Source organism: Neolamprologus multifasciatus, chromosome 5 (genome assembly GCF_963576455.1).
Source record: "Neolamprologus multifasciatus chromosome 5, fNeoMul1.2, whole genome shotgun sequence".
NCBI lineage: Eukaryota > Metazoa > Chordata > Actinopteri > Cichliformes > Cichlidae > Neolamprologus > Neolamprologus multifasciatus.
In genome coordinates, this window is record NC_140443.1 from 32,919,007 (window position 1) to 32,934,538 (window position 15,532).

The following is a 15,532-nucleotide window of genomic DNA, read 5'->3' on the forward strand; positions in this document are numbered from 1 at the left end:
TTTTGGCCTTGGGTTCACCCTGACGTTACGATATGCTCCCTTCCTTGGTTTAACTGCACTTATTGTAAATAAATCACTGTCACAAAATATTAAGTGTGTGACGTGCTGCTTGGGGTTGGACGGGGATGGATCACCCTTTATGTTGTGGTCTGGCCGCGCCTAGACGGGCCATAACAATATACACTGAAAGTCATATATATGACAAAACAATGACAAAAACTGTTAGTAGATGATTTCTTAACTGAAGTAGGGATTTTGAGCAGAGCAGGCAATGTTATTTCATTCTTACTGGATTGATGTTCAGGACGCAGTCACGTGGAAGATGGATTGACAAAAAAAGACAAAGAAAACTGGGGCGGACCCTTTTGACCCTGGTAGTTTTGGGATTTTGTGAATTAGTTTTAAAAATGTAAACATTCGAAATACAATTAGGGTGTCAGGAAAAGCTGTATAAAAGTGATTTGCTCTGTTTAACAGCAATTGAGAAATGCTTTTCATAAGAGGGCTAATAACTCCGTCCTCATATATAGATGAAATCAGAGCTGAATCAGACTGTGCGTTCAGCTCTGCAGGCACCTCAGATTTTCTTATAGGAAACAGACACGTTTCCTGATAAAATCAGTATCAATGATGACTTGAGTTCCAGGAAATGCAGTTAAGATGAAATTAATCAATAACTACACAGAAAGGCACGTCATTGTCCCCGAGGTTACCGATTTGAAACTCACACACTGACGTGAACTCATTTTTATGTTGTGCGGGTTAATCATTTGCACACAAAAAAGTACAATAGAAAGTCTGGTCATTATGAGTGTGCAGTTATAACGTGAGATATGATTACATAAGCACGGGTTTCACCATCAGGTTAGCTGTGAGAAGGAGTGTGTTGAAATCAGCAATGATTTTTCACTTCTCATTGATTACCCTCCACATATCATCAAAGGTTTCTATTTCCTGCTGGCAGCTCCCAGCTTCATCGCCACCTCTTTACAAATGAGTCATTTTTAAAATGTAATGACAGGGCTCTTCGTTTACACACATTAGCCATAATACAGGAAGCAAGGAGATTTAAGTTGACTCAGTTGTGGATTGTACACGTCTAGATATCTGTTTCTAATGTCACTTCCCTATTTGAGGGCGGCTGAGTAAATAAACAAAACACATTTTATTGAAACTGCAAGTTGGTTGTTGCAAGACCCTCTGAGAAGAAAGTTAAAAAACTGAACAAAACAAACCCTACAAGACATTTTTATCACTGTTAGGTTTATTTTGACCACTCTTGATGCATTAGATATACTATAAGTATATTTTTGTGTTAAACCCTTATATGGGACACTGATTACCACAGTATTAAAAGCAGCTGCCTTCTGTTGTGTAAGTCTTGCACATGCCTCCATAATAGCACTGACTCACTGGGCATGAACATGGCCTCTCTTGGGACATGCTGTGGTGTCTGACATCAGGAAGTTGGCAGCAGAATCTTTGGTGCTTTTGAGATGCGAGGTGGAGCCTCAGGAGGCCTTATTTGGTTCCTTCCAAGACGTTTTGGGCTCTTTTTTGTACCTTGGGCTGTTTCTGAGCAGCCCTTGTGCAAAGGACAGGTACGTTGGCATCATATATGAGCTGTTGTCACTGGAGAGTATAGGGTTACAGTCGGGAAAATAATCCTTCGATCCCCTGTTAAACTGTAAGTTTGGTCACTTGCAAACAAATGAGCCTTTTGAGTAACAATCTCTTCACTTGTTAATGGCATTTATTCTGTTGCAGATTGGAATACAGTGAGAGCCAAAATACCTACAAATATTAAACGAAGCTTTAAAGAGACACAAAACCAATACAAAGACACGACACAGCCGAAATGGGATCCAGAACAAAGACAGCGATGATGTCTGCCCATAATGACACATCAAACAAGCCCAACAAGCACCAAAAAGACTTCACACACTACACAAAACTGCAACAAAGAGACAAACAAGTACAAGCGATGAAAAACCGATTCGACCTAAAAAGAAAAGAGAAAAACCCACAAAGAGGTATCAAACAACTACAGAGAAATGCAAAAAGACAAAGATGAAAAGCAAACTTAATAAAAGCAAACGCACAAAGAGTCACAAAACAACTACAAAAAGGATTTACGATACACACAAAAAGATGCAAAACTACTGCAAAGATGCACAAAACCCCTTAAAGAGATGAAAAATGCTAGCAAGGGACACGAACCAACTACAAAGAGATGCTAAGCAACTTCAAAGACATATAAAGCACCCTCAGAGAATTGTAAACAAAAACAAACAGAGATAGAGTATACACAATACATTAAACAACTGCAAGCATCAAAAAACAGACATAAAAACAATTACAAAGGGATTTGAAACAACAAAGAAAGGTGGAATTTATTGTGCATCTTCAAAGATGTACAATAAATGTACACATAAGCACTACAAAGAGATGCAAAACAACTACAGAAATGGAATCGATCAACGAAAGGCACGAAGCGGTGTCACATAACTACAGAGAGATGCAAAATAACTTCGAAGGGGAAAAAATATCCATAAAAGAAACTATAAATACCCCATATAACTCTATGATTGTTTAATCAGTCACAAAAAAACAAAAAAAAGAGGCACAAATTGTCACAAAGATCAACAAAAGCTGTCTTTTAACTGACGGTTAATGTGTGCACTGCATTGCAAATACAATGCAGCTTCCATGGTATGATTTGAGTTCAGTACTGGGGTTGGAAACACCTTAAGTGAAACAGTGAGTTGGTTTTGAAGTCTGAAGGTCAGTTTCTCAAAGCAGCACTGATGGGTAAACTGGTAACCTGAGCTAGTGGTAATGTCATCCACTCCTTCATTGCTTTACATGCACATATAAACTGTTCCTAAAGTGAGCATGATTCAGGTAGAAGGAAGTCAGGGACATTTCAGCTCAGAAACCAACACCAGAAGCTTCGCAGACCTTTAGAGAGGCCTCTGCCTTTGTGTGCTTTTGGCATAACAAACATCAGTGAATCACTGAGCTCACAACACTCCCTAAAACAAATGATTATCGGCCAAATAAAACTCATCAAAGCGCTCGTTGTCATGGCAGCCGTGCAGGTGACAGCGTTTTCAGATGTGAGCAGGTGAACCCAACAAAGGCTTCACACCAGCCTGGATGCTATTGATCACAACCGCCACTTGTGGAGGCTGAATAGTCCCACAGAAACCTGGAGGAAATGATGCTATTATCTCCCCGCGGCTCTCTGATGCAGGCCACATGAATAGGCTGACCACTTCAACGGGATGATTTTCATCTGGTGTACCTGTGTATATATGCAACACACCAAACATCTGCCTCTGCTTCCTTCAGCACCGAGACCACTGGAACTATGTGGTATGACATAAATAAATGGAAAACTGGACATTAACAGAAAATATTTATTGAGTTCACTGCAAAAAGAAAAATGTATAGATTAACTGCATTTTAAAACTATTATTATTAGCTACATATTGCTACATTTTTGGAGTATTTACATAATTCATTCATTGCATTTTGACCACTATATGGTTTCCATGCAGGGTAAAACAAAGATTTAAGGGTGAAAGACTACATTCACCCTGGTTGGGGTTGGGTCTGCTCTGGTGTAGCTGCCTGCCTGCAGAGCCCGCGGGATCACCGCTGCAGCCCCTTGTGGCTACTGGATGACCCCGGTCTTTTCTAGGTGGATGCCACAATTGCCCCCTGCGGTGGGCTATGGCTCCCCACACCTACTATTAAAAACTTAGATGGAGAAACCTTCTGAACACAAGCGCACATAGTGTGTTGTTTTTTTCCCCAGCAGGTGATGAAGCAGATTTTGTTTCTTCTCTCCATCCCTCTTCTGTTAACTTCCTCTCCAACTTCTCTTTCCTGTTCACCAGTCTTGTTCTGATTCCAATAATGCAAAATGAAATAAATCAAATATGACTATTAGTTGGACCAGTATAGCAAAAGCTGCAATAGTCTAACGGCTGTAAAGTCTGTTAACTTATGGTTAATGTCTCTTTTTTGGGCAGAAGGAAAAAAGATGTTTGCTGATGGTACTGCCAGGCTAACATTATTATTTTTTTAATAATGACAAATTAAAAAGTGTGGTGTGCTACTGATCTAAAAGCAAAGTTTAACTACAATACAAGAGATTTAAAGTCCCACTTTAACCAGTTCACACCATGTACACCAGTGTATTGCCAGTGTTGTGAATATCAGTTAAATCCTATGACATTTACTAAGCAGCATATCCTTCAGCAGAAACGCTATCAAGCACCGTATGACTAAGAGTAACTCATACTTTATTTATTTTACATTTATTACTCTTGAACTAGATGGAAATCTGTGAGCAGGTTCTCTTATTTCAGAATCCTGAAATCATTTCACACAAACTGGGTCACACAAGTCAAAGGCAGACGAAACCTGAAGATGGACATGCCTTTATTTAACGCCGAGTAGTCTCTACACAAAACAAACAAGCCATTTATACAGATGAAAGTCGTCGACAGCAACGGGAGCGCCGTCCTCCAAACGACACACGAGACAGCACAATGCAACAAGCAGTCATTAAATTACAAACTGAGTAAAAACACGACCAGAGCAATCCAGGTGGAAACTTGCCATTCGCTTATTTGAAACAGTCTCCAGGCTCTTGATGCATCACAGGTTTCTCTTGAAAACTGAAAACTCTGGTGCTTCCACAAAGCAAAGATAAATATTGACAAAGACATGAATATTCATATAAGTCAACTTATAAACCTGTACGAAGGATGTATGGAATGATGAAGGCATGGTGCTAACCTATGCACGCACCAGAATTGTGCATCCTTTCAAACGCTGGTAATGAGCCAATTTATAATAGATGAATCTGGGGGGTGGGGGGGTTGGACGAAGGGTTCGGGCCACCATCAGGTGCTTCTACAGAGGGACATCGATCCTTGCCCACCTAATTATTTGAGGTTACGGGTAAGGACGTCAAAAACAGCCCAAACACACACTCGGGAAAGGTGTGTGTTTGGGCTTCTCCGAGAGTGACACGCTGGTGGGGCCCAGTAGAAACATTAGCAGAGTAACCCCGCTGTTCAGCAGGCAGCTTTCACATCAGACTCCTTCAGCCAGAGCAGAAGACACGCACATCTTCAGCCCTGACCATCTCCATTTACCTCGTAGCTTCCAGTCACACCGAGAGTTTTACATGTTCAGGTGCTCCTGAGAAATAAATGCCCTGTAAAGGGAGGAGCTAGAGGTGTAGTAGGGGAGTCTAACGTGAGAGCCGCCTGCTAAACGAGCAGGGTTTAACCTCAGCAACCGGACTGTGTGATGTCTCCACCAGAGCTCCTGGTCACATCCAGAGTGGTAAAGACCTAGAAGGTAAAGAGGACACAGGAACATAATTAACATCTTTAATGCCACAGGCATATTCTCATTGGTTGAAAAGGGATTGTTCTTAGTTCTGTTTGTTTGTTTAGTCATCTACAGCCAAACATGAAACTTCACACCAGGCTGTCACATCAATGCACTGCTTTTGTTTCAGATGAACATATTTGGGCTAAACTAGAAATACGATGTAAACCCATCAAACAAGATGATCCTCAGCAGCACTGCCATTAGCACCAGCACGATTAACATAATGAATAATCATGTCCCCTAATTACACCAATTATTCCCAAGCGTGCATCACCACACAATATTCAAACAATTCAGACACTGATTGTTTAAGATCTACCACGATGAACATCCTGTTCCAGGCCAAGATAAAAGTGTGAGACCACTAAAGACAGACATGCAAGCACTTTAAACAAGCCGTCTACGGCTGCTCTTTGGACCTGGTGTCTTATCCTGGCTGTCTGATAGGACAGCTGCAGACATACACAGCTTTCTTTCTGCCTTCAGCATATTTGCTGTGCAGTTTGTGTGCTAAAGGCAGCTCCAGTGTCACTTCCTGTTCTTACTGGCTTGACGAAAGTACTATTGCAACATGCTGTGGAAATTAACAGTTATTAGCTGTCATACTGGTTTGATACTGAGCTGTGCGGTCTGCCTCAATGAAAAACTGTGATTAATTTTACCGTCACTAAAACTTTGCTGAAATTATAGAGAACAGAAGGAACTGAAAACACTCATGACTCAACACTTCATGACTCAAAACCGTAAATGGAAAATGACTAAATAAAACAAAAAGGGGGAGAGGGCGGGAGACAGAGAAAAAAAAAAAAAAGAAAAAAAAAAAAAAAAGAAAAAGGAAAACCACACCATTGACCTTTAGGTCAAGGTCACTGAGATTTAAACTTCTCTCAAGACTTTCCCGGTTTGGACCGATTCTCAGATGCTGGCTACGTGTCTCCCCCCCCCCCCAAAAAAAACATCCTAAATAAATAAACGCAGGATCTGAGGTAGTCCACTAATACAGGAAGATACCCAAAGTAAATAAAGTGGCAGCATTGTCTTTTTACCTCAGCACAGGTTGGGTGGATGCCAATGGTGGTGTCCAACTGCTCCTTGGTGACGCCACACTTCATGGCTGCACCGAAGCCCTGCGTCACCTCTCCTGCATTCGGTCCTAGGTAGTGGAAACCGATGACTCGATCCTGCAGTGTGGCATAAACAATAAAAATAAATCAGGAGCTCAGGCTGGTGGCTGCCACAGATTCAGGCACATTTGTCGTTGCATTTTAGTTGCTCTGATCTTACGTTGTCTAGTTTGTTGCAGATGATCTTGGCGTAGCATTTGTTGTTGTCCCTGCCGGGCACGGTGAACTCCAGAGGCCAAAAGAGACTGTGATACACCTGAACATGAGACCAGAAACACATGAATGTAAAAGCTTCAAAACAAATGCCGTTCTGCTGTCCAACGTCAGCTCGCATTCACAGATGTACTGAAGAGTTTGTATGACTGGAATAAAACACTAAACGCATGCATTTGCTTGATGGCAACCAAGTAAGTTAGAGACAGTTTCATTCAATGTGAAAGCAGCGACCAGAGCGCACAGTCAGCCTCGTCTGTCATCAACAATTAGCTGTTACCTCGAGGTTTTCCTCGCCGTAAAGCTCGATGGCTCTCTCCTCTGGCAGACCGCAGGAACCATACTCCAGTGGGGTGAAGACTGTGGTGGGAACATTGATGTAGTCACACTGCAAAAACACAGCATTTGGTTAGTGATTAACAAAATCTTGCTATGGAACACCAGATTCATCATGTGGAGCACAAAACACTCTGACCTTCTTTATGTCCTTCCCTTTCAATGGCTTACTTCAGATTTTAACACTATACCTCTTTAAAATAAGATTAGTCTTAATGGCACCTTAACATTCAGGTTCCATTCTACGAAACAGGTCTTTATGCACCTTAAATAGGTACTAAGAGACCGTTCAGACACTTTGTCTGGTAGTATTGAGTTGGTTGTAGTTTAATGGACAAATAGGTTTTAGGATGACAGTCAGAAATCATGACACAGTCACGTTGTACTTACTTTGACCGTTGATCCTCCGTAGAGGCGTCGGGCCAGCAGCTTGCCAGCCTGGATGGCTACAGGTGTCAGCTCCCACTTGCCTTCCAGAATGTCGCCAATGGCATGGATGTGGGACACGTTGGTCTGCTCTTCATCATTCACCGGAATTTTTCCATTCCTGCAGGATGGGATCATCGAGCATACATTTAAGACTTTTATCCCGTTTTGTGACTTCAAATTAAATATCCGAGTGTTGAAGTTCAAAGTTAAGTGGATGTAACAATAATAGAAAATTACACATTCATTTTAACTGTGAATAACAGATATTTTCTTTATAATAAATCTTTACAATAAGCCTGACATTGTGTAGATGACTGGGGACTGTTATAGAAAGCACCAAAATGAGTTATACACTCAGCAAAAAGCCTGCAGGAAACAAGGTTAAAGAGCACCACACAGATAAACGTTTGTGTGTCAGTGACAAAGCAGAAATGCTAACTGGCTATGTGGTCATTCATACTTAGCAAAAAGGAGAAGCACACTTGTAGTAGTATCCAAAATCACTGGCAGTATTCTGCACTGTGCAGGAGCAGAACAGCCACAGGCCTCTGAGCACAGAAGCCCTGTGGCTAACGCTGGGCTTCAACTAAAAATGGCTATGGTCATGAGACTCAGAACACTTTAAAGCTGGACTCATGCCGTCTTAATCCCTGCAGGCCTCACAACACAGGCTCAGCCATTCAGTTATTCACACAAGAGTGGAAAGAAAGCCTTATAGAAAACACTGCATTTCTATGCTGGTATCAACAGCATCAATAATGACCTGCAGGAGGTGTCAGTCTGTAAGAATGTTTTTCCAAACCTAATTTTATACTTTTACTCTTTCAAAAACAAACAAAAAGTGCACTCAGAACAGAAAGCCTTTTTTAATATACATACTTCCTTTGTTCTGTCACTTAATACCAATGTGATTTACAGCAGTGTTCTCATCTTACCCACAAGCCACCCCTCACCTCCCCACCAAATTCCCCCAACACTCACACCACGCAGAGAGCCCTGAGCAGCAAGAACTGCTGAATCACTGTGACTGTACTGCGAGTATTAAAGGGACAGGGGAACACACGTACAAGCACTCCGAGAGCAAATCAAGCCAGCTCACCCTGGGAGGTGTTTACTTTTAATTATATTTTCTGTACAGTCACTGTGTTTTCTCTGGTCTTCAAGAAGTTTGCAGTGGAGTAAAATATTATACTACAGTATATTTCTATCTCATTCCAAGATATAACACATTTCGGGGCCAATTGGACAGAAAGACAGATGTGAAATGTAAATGTGAAATCAAAGGTCAAGTCTCACATGATATTTGGATGCAAACTTTTAAAAATAGTTTTAAAGATGAGACGTTTTATGAAAGTTTGATCTCATTTGACCTTGAAGGAGAGGCCAGAGGTCAAATGTGACAGGCTAATACCATATAAAGATTTTAAAATTTCCATGTGTTGGAATACACACCAGATTGTCACAATCATAGTTTCTCAGACCCACTCTACATGCCTACAGAAGCCACAAAAAAGTTTGACCTATCACGTTTAATGATGATTTAATGACAATGCAAATACACCCGAAACATGGCCTCCTCTGCAGTAACAACATACTGAACTTACTTTGGGTTGACTTTGACTCCTGCCTTGTCCAGGCCGAGCTTGTCTGTGCATGCGTCTCGGCCCACTGCGATCAACACCTGAAGAACAAAAACTCAGCTTGTTAGCTTTAATGCAGTGTGATATTAATCCTTTGTCACTGCCAATTGTTCCAGAGACATGGCATCTTCTCAACACTAACATGAGAGCAACCGTTTACTCTTGTGGCGGAAATACATGACGGAGGAGAGAGAGGGGCGAAGGAAAACCGAAGCGATACATACAGTGTTGTACTCTCCCTCGATGATCTCGTCGGTTTCTGTGGACTTGGCGGTCACCTTCAGCCTGCCAGGAGTTCCTGCTTCAAGCTCCTCTATCTGACACACATAATTGAAGAGAAAAGGCTTAAAACATCATTCACCTATATGCTGATCAGAGTCTACTGACCACCTCCCGTGTTCGCTATAAATCAAAGGCTTTTAATGTTGACTTATTAAGCACATGACCTGACAACATTAAAGATTACAGCTATTACCACTGCATGTAGGCATACTCCGAGATCAATAAGCTAAATCACAAACAGCAGGTTGTGTTCACGCTCACCTTTGTGGGTACATATTTACGGAGGAACTTGACACCGTGCTCCTCCATGTGTTCACCAGCGCGGTTGGCCATGTCCTGGTCGAAGCCCCTCAGCAGGATGGACCGTACCATGACGGTGACGTCGAGCCCGAGGCCGGCCAGAAAGCCGCCACACTCCAAAGCCACATAGGACGCTCCGATCACCAGAGTTTTCCCCGGGCAGTAAGGCAACGAGAAGAGGTCATCACTGTAAAAAAAGAAACAAAACAAAACAAAAACAAGGTGAAGTCAAAGCAGGTTTTTGTGCAGCTAGTTTTGCATACAAAGAATTTAGCAGGTGTGACACTTGCTTCTGCTGATCTAGACCTTCAGGTTATTTTTTCTTTTTACCTCACAGGGTGTGGAGAGATGCTGTCTAATACTTATTTAAAGCCTTGAGCCACACTGCGGATTATTTAATAGAACAAGGTTCATGATGTTGCTCAGTGCTGCCCTGCACTCTGTTCCTACAAGCTGGTCACTCAAAATTTTAATTCATTTCTTTTTTCAAAGATTTTCAAATAAATAAATATTTTATGTCCCAACAAATAAATCAACCATATCCCATATTACTGCTTATCCTATGTGTTTTCAGGTGTGAGCAATAGGATGTGTAGCTTAATTTCAGTAGCTGACAACAAAAGTACCAAATCTGGCTGACTGTCCAACAACATCTGTGAGAGCCAAAGAGAATCCCCGAATAAACCCTACCAAGCCCAGGCTTGTTTCTTACATTGTTCAGAAAGCTCTGGTTTAAGACCTTGTGGAATAAATGAGTCTCTCTGCCAAGACAGGAGCATAATCGTCAAAGACTTGAGGATAATCTCACAGCATTCACAGAGCAGGCAGACAGACGGCTGCTCTGAGGCACAACAACCTGCTGGATCATATAAGGGCAGGTTTGTTTTCAGAGATCACAGCCTAAGGAAGTGACACTTATTTCACCCATGAACCCATCCACTGGTCTAAAAAGGAGCTCTGGGTGGAGCTTCAGTCACTCACTCACACTATAACATAATTTGTCAGAGTCTGTGTACTCTGCACGGTGCTGTCACCTGGTGATGCAATACTCCTTGTCTCCGGGAATGTCCAGGTAACGTGGCCTCTCGCCCGTAGCCAAAACAAACTTGGCTCCTGTGTAGAACGTCTCCTTCCCTCGTTTGTTTGTAGCCTGTCAGGAAACAAACAGATATTTTGACACACATGCAACATAACAGGAAGTCTTTTCAATGTAGTGGATGTTTCTGAAACATCTGCTTTTTGTGCAACTAGTGAGGCGATTGCAACGACAGCCAACAACTTCTAAACACCGATAAGTATTTTTGAAAAGCCGGTTTAGGACACAAAAATAACAGTTAATGCAACAGGATGATTTCAAAGCTGACAGCTTACACAGATTAGTAACAGGTTGCGAAATGGTAACATGAGCAAGCAGAGAACGAAGACTTTATTAAGTTATGAAACGACTAAACCTCTGCATGACTTTATTGAAGATTCATTTTCATTGAAAGCAGTCGGTTACCTTGATTTTGTGTGGTTCCACAAACTCTGCATAGGCATTGACATAGTTGACATTCTTGTCCCTCAGTGATACCCTGTAGCCCCAGTTCAGGGAGCCAATGTAGTTGTTAACAGCGGTCTTCATCGTGTCCCAGTTGTGTTTCACTGAAGACAGAAACAGACACTCATCAGTAGAAGCAGTTGAAAGACTACGGGGTGCCTCCTAAATGGGCTCGCCTCTGATTTACCACGGCAAGCTGGTGTGACGTCACCCCTGCGTGACCTCCTGGGTCGGTCCCCTGAGCCCTCACCTTTCTCATCAAACTCCCAGCCGAACATGCGTGCGTCCTGCATGGCCGTGGACAGCAAGGCCGTCTGGTGCATCAGCTTCTTGGGAATGCAGCCTACGTTCACACACGTTCCTCCAAGACCTGATCGTCACAGCCAGAGCACAGAGAAACTGTCGTTTAGCAGCCACAACAGATCCAGACAAATCCTGCGTCAAAAGTCTTACTAAAAGGAAGTAACACATACCCCAAGTGGTTCCTTTTGGTGTGGGCACAACGTAGTCCAACACCATGACCTTCTTCCCCAGTGTAGCAGCTTCCTGTTGTTAAAAGAATATATCTTACTGCTGTGTTGCACAGTTTTATGGAGCAAACAGAAGTGGTGTAAGTGAATTACATCATCAGCAATAGTTTCACACTAGTTCTGAGAAATCACCAACCACACCACCACAGATCAAGAACCACCTTGCACTATATTTCATTATGATCACACATGTTAGCCTTTCATAGGTTTCTGTTTTCCTGTCATTTACACTAGTACTCTAGTTTCTGTCCTGTTTATCATATAAATGTGTCAAAATCCCACTAACAATCCTCCCAGAGACAAAGCCTGCAAATGTCTGAAATTCTGCCGGAGACCAAAGTTACAGCTGCCCCCCCACACAAGTACAAAAGCACAGCCGTCTGTGGGATCCCCAGTTCACACAAAGCAGTCAAATCGGAGCTAAATACTGAATTCTGACATCACCTTCGAGCAGGCCAAGCCTCCAGAGCCGCCTCCGATGACGATCAGGTCGTAGTCGTAGTCTTCATCATCGCCGTTAAGCAGCTGCTGCAGGCTGCCGTCTTTATGGGCCTGACACAAACAGCAACACGACGTTTGTTACTGTAGCGCTTAGCAATGCAAATCATTTCAAACACAGTTACAAAAAAATAAACAAAGGGTACACTGAGCTTTTTCATACTAGGCGTTGCTATTAACAGATATCCCAGTCCAAGTCGGATATTAGCACTGACACCCATTATCTGACGTGCATTCGTATCAGCAGTGTGTTAAGCGAGAGGTAAATTTTGCCATTCAAGTCTCCGGGGGATGCTACCGGTCAGGATAACATTATTATTTACAAGTAACTAGGTCTACAAAGATTAGCTGCAGCCATTTTTCTGAATGTTTCTGAATATTTTCATTAAGATTTTTATACAGTGGTATTTTTTTCTATTTCTTTTTCCTGCAGCTGTATGAAGTGTATGAGACGACCCTGTTCATGCACCCCTGATGGAATAATCACCATAAATCTTTTTCTTTTTTTACATTTTCAATGAGTTTCTCACAGCTTGGCTTAGTGGCATCATACGCTGACAACCACATGGTTTGTTTTCACTTCTTTCCAGTTGTGACAAAAATAACCAACCTATTTCTGTTATGAGAAGAGGCCATTATGTCATATTTATGCCACAAGAAAAAACAAGTTACATCTGAGCTGCGAGACGACTTTCATTGCTTACCTGTAATGTTTTGTCACAGCCACCGATGTGCTTCTTGTTGATGAAAACGTTAGGAACCGTTTTCTGTCCGGTCATCTCAAGCAGCATCTCCTGGTAGCTTGTCCCATTATCTGAAGAAGGGGGGGGGGGGGGGGGGGGGGGGTATGCATGGCAACAAGTTTTTCACATGCTGAAACTTAGCCATGCATTGTGTGTTTATACCATCTTTGATGTGCAAATGAAATACAAACAACAAAAGGGAAGGGTAAACCTGTAATGTGTACTGCTGTAATAAACACTTTCCTTAGCTGACCCTGTGCTGACTTTTACTGCACATTATGACCAATTATAGCCTCTGGTAATTAAGTTTGTTAGGTTTTCCACCGATTAACGTTTAACATCCACCGCGTGCAACCCACCTCTAGCATTAAACCTTGGTAATTAACTCAGCAAGACAGGAGCAGTGAGGTACAAGTGCACTGAGATAATGGCACAGGGCCATCTTCGGTGAATGAGTCAGCACATTTTGTGCTTCTGCAAAGACAGCCCAGACCGTGTGGACCAACAACCAGGACAACGTTTCCGATATGTGAACAGAAAACCGAATTAACTACTGTGAAAATGTTATATATTAAATTAGGGGCTTTGAAACTGACAGCACAAAGCAAAATGTACATTAAACACGAAGAGGCTTTCAACAGACAAATTAGAAACACAGGCCTTAAACAAGCAGCTGGACTGTCATGAGTGAATTATTAAAAACCTACACTAAAATGTTACCATAGCCAATAAAGCAAAAAATAAACATGTATTGTTTTAATTATACCAGGTTACAGACAAAGATGGTCAGTCCCCTGTTTATACCTGTATCTTTGTAACTTATTTGCTGTAAGAAGTGAAACATATTTGTTTTGCTCAAAAGAATCTGCAGTTTTAAGCCTTTAAATGGAAAACTTCATACAACACTATAGCTAACTATAAAGCACTTACTTTACAATACTCCCAGCTGTTTTTATATAGTTATTCACGATCTGAATAATACACATAAAGCTACTTATGGGCAGCCACAGAGTGTAACAGCTGCTGACAAACACATTAAATATCCCTCACAGCGGCTATCAGTTACCTCACAATGCTCGTCTTACCCATAAGATCCAGCTCCACCACATTGCACTCGACTTGCAGTTCTTTGAACAAGTCTTTCACCTGAAAACACAAATAAGGTAAAAGATTAATCCTACATCAAACGCACACAAACTTGTCCACACGTTAGAACATTTTATACTAACAAATATTTCATCTTGTAACTGTCAGGTAAGCCTTTGTGTCCAGGTTATGGTGGCAGAAGGCAGCATTTTAAAATAGGAGAAAAGTATGAATTTTAAATAAATTAGAGCAGCTTTTTAAATACAGTGCGTTCAGAATTTACAGCACATTGTAGCGAATCACTAGCAAAGTTAACTAAGAACAATACGATATGTAAAGCTGACTTTTCAAGGAGCTCGTTTAGAGGCGGCTAAAGCGTCCGAGACTTAAATATATAACACTGGATATTTATCTTCCGCCATTGTCGACCTAACGTAAATTACATTAAAGGCTATGCTGTCCGGTTTTGTTTTTGTCATTTAGCGAGCTTATGCGTAATAGTAAACTTCTAGCCACCAAAGTTGATGACTGCACTAACGCAGCAAGGCCAAACCAGCAATTAGACCAAGCCCGTGTACTTCGCGGGAGAAGGTGGAAGTTTCTGACCGGCGCGGAGCCTCTACCGCCTACGACAAACTAAACGCCTTACCTTTACACAAAATGGGCAGTAGCTTTTGCTGAACACAATCACTTGATTGGAGTCGATAAGCTCTTGTATCTGAGATTTGAGTTCCTTCTTCCCGCTGTCATTTTCGACGGGAGGCATTTTCGAGATATTTCCGTCTGCCTGAGCAGGGCAAGCTTAGGTAGACGGCTGGCTACGGCTGGTGGGAAAAAAACGAACAAATCGCCTCTCTCTGTACAAACTCGAGAACAGATCTAAATCTCTCGAGTCTGTTTCCCAGAGAAAGTACTTCTAAAAAATATACTCAAGCCGCGGGTCTATCCCCGGATCTACACCCTTTGCTGTCACCAGCTAGTCTACCAACCGCGCCAAACGTCTTTTACTATTTCTTGTCTCGTTACGGTGGGTGCGCTCGATCTGAGTCACCGCGCTCACCGTGAGCTCCCTTGCTAATCACTACGGGCAGGAAGAACCCCTCCCGCTCGGGAAACCTCGTGCTATAAAACGCATCTACCTATAAACGTCACAGGGTCGGCTAATTACATGCCGTAAAGTACAAGAACTGTTATGCAATCAAAATATTCCGCTTAAAAGTATTTCAGAATTAAACGCGCATCTACGTAAAAAATAAGTAGCAACTGTCAGTTAAGGGGACGCCAACACAAGCTGGGGGCCTACAGGCGTCTCCGGAAGACAGCTAATCCCAATTCAAGATAGGAGTGAATTGAAGAGGAGCTGTACAGGAATTTACTGATGTATTGTTGACGT

General features: G+C 42.1%; 1 protein-coding gene across 2 annotated transcripts; it reads right to left on the reverse strand.

Annotated features, from left to right (window-relative positions):
• Positions 1–4,430: 4,430 nt before the first annotated feature.
• Positions 4,431–15,184, reverse strand: txnrd3 (thioredoxin reductase 3). 2 transcript variants are annotated; one of them, XM_085160846.1, is made up of 16 exons: positions 14,789–15,184; positions 14,139–14,199; positions 13,015–13,124; positions 12,257–12,364; positions 11,756–11,828; positions 11,470–11,652; positions 11,244–11,386; positions 10,777–10,892; positions 9,704–9,929; positions 9,385–9,477; positions 9,125–9,201; positions 7,482–7,638; positions 7,036–7,143; positions 6,703–6,798; positions 6,465–6,599; positions 4,431–5,375 (listed from the first exon to the last, which is right to left on the reverse strand). In XM_085160846.1, the coding sequence occupies exons 1-16, from the start codon at positions 14,903–14,905 to the stop codon at positions 5,307–5,309; spliced, it is 1,872 nt and encodes a 623-aa protein (XP_085016972.1). In that variant the 5' UTR covers positions 14,906–15,184; the 3' UTR covers positions 4,431–5,306. The 2 variants fall into 2 exon arrangements, with proteins under 2 accessions (XP_085016972.1, XP_085016973.1); XM_085160847.1 differs by having other exon boundaries at positions 11,533–11,652; positions 14,789–15,174.
• Positions 15,185–15,532: the final 348 nt, after the last annotated feature.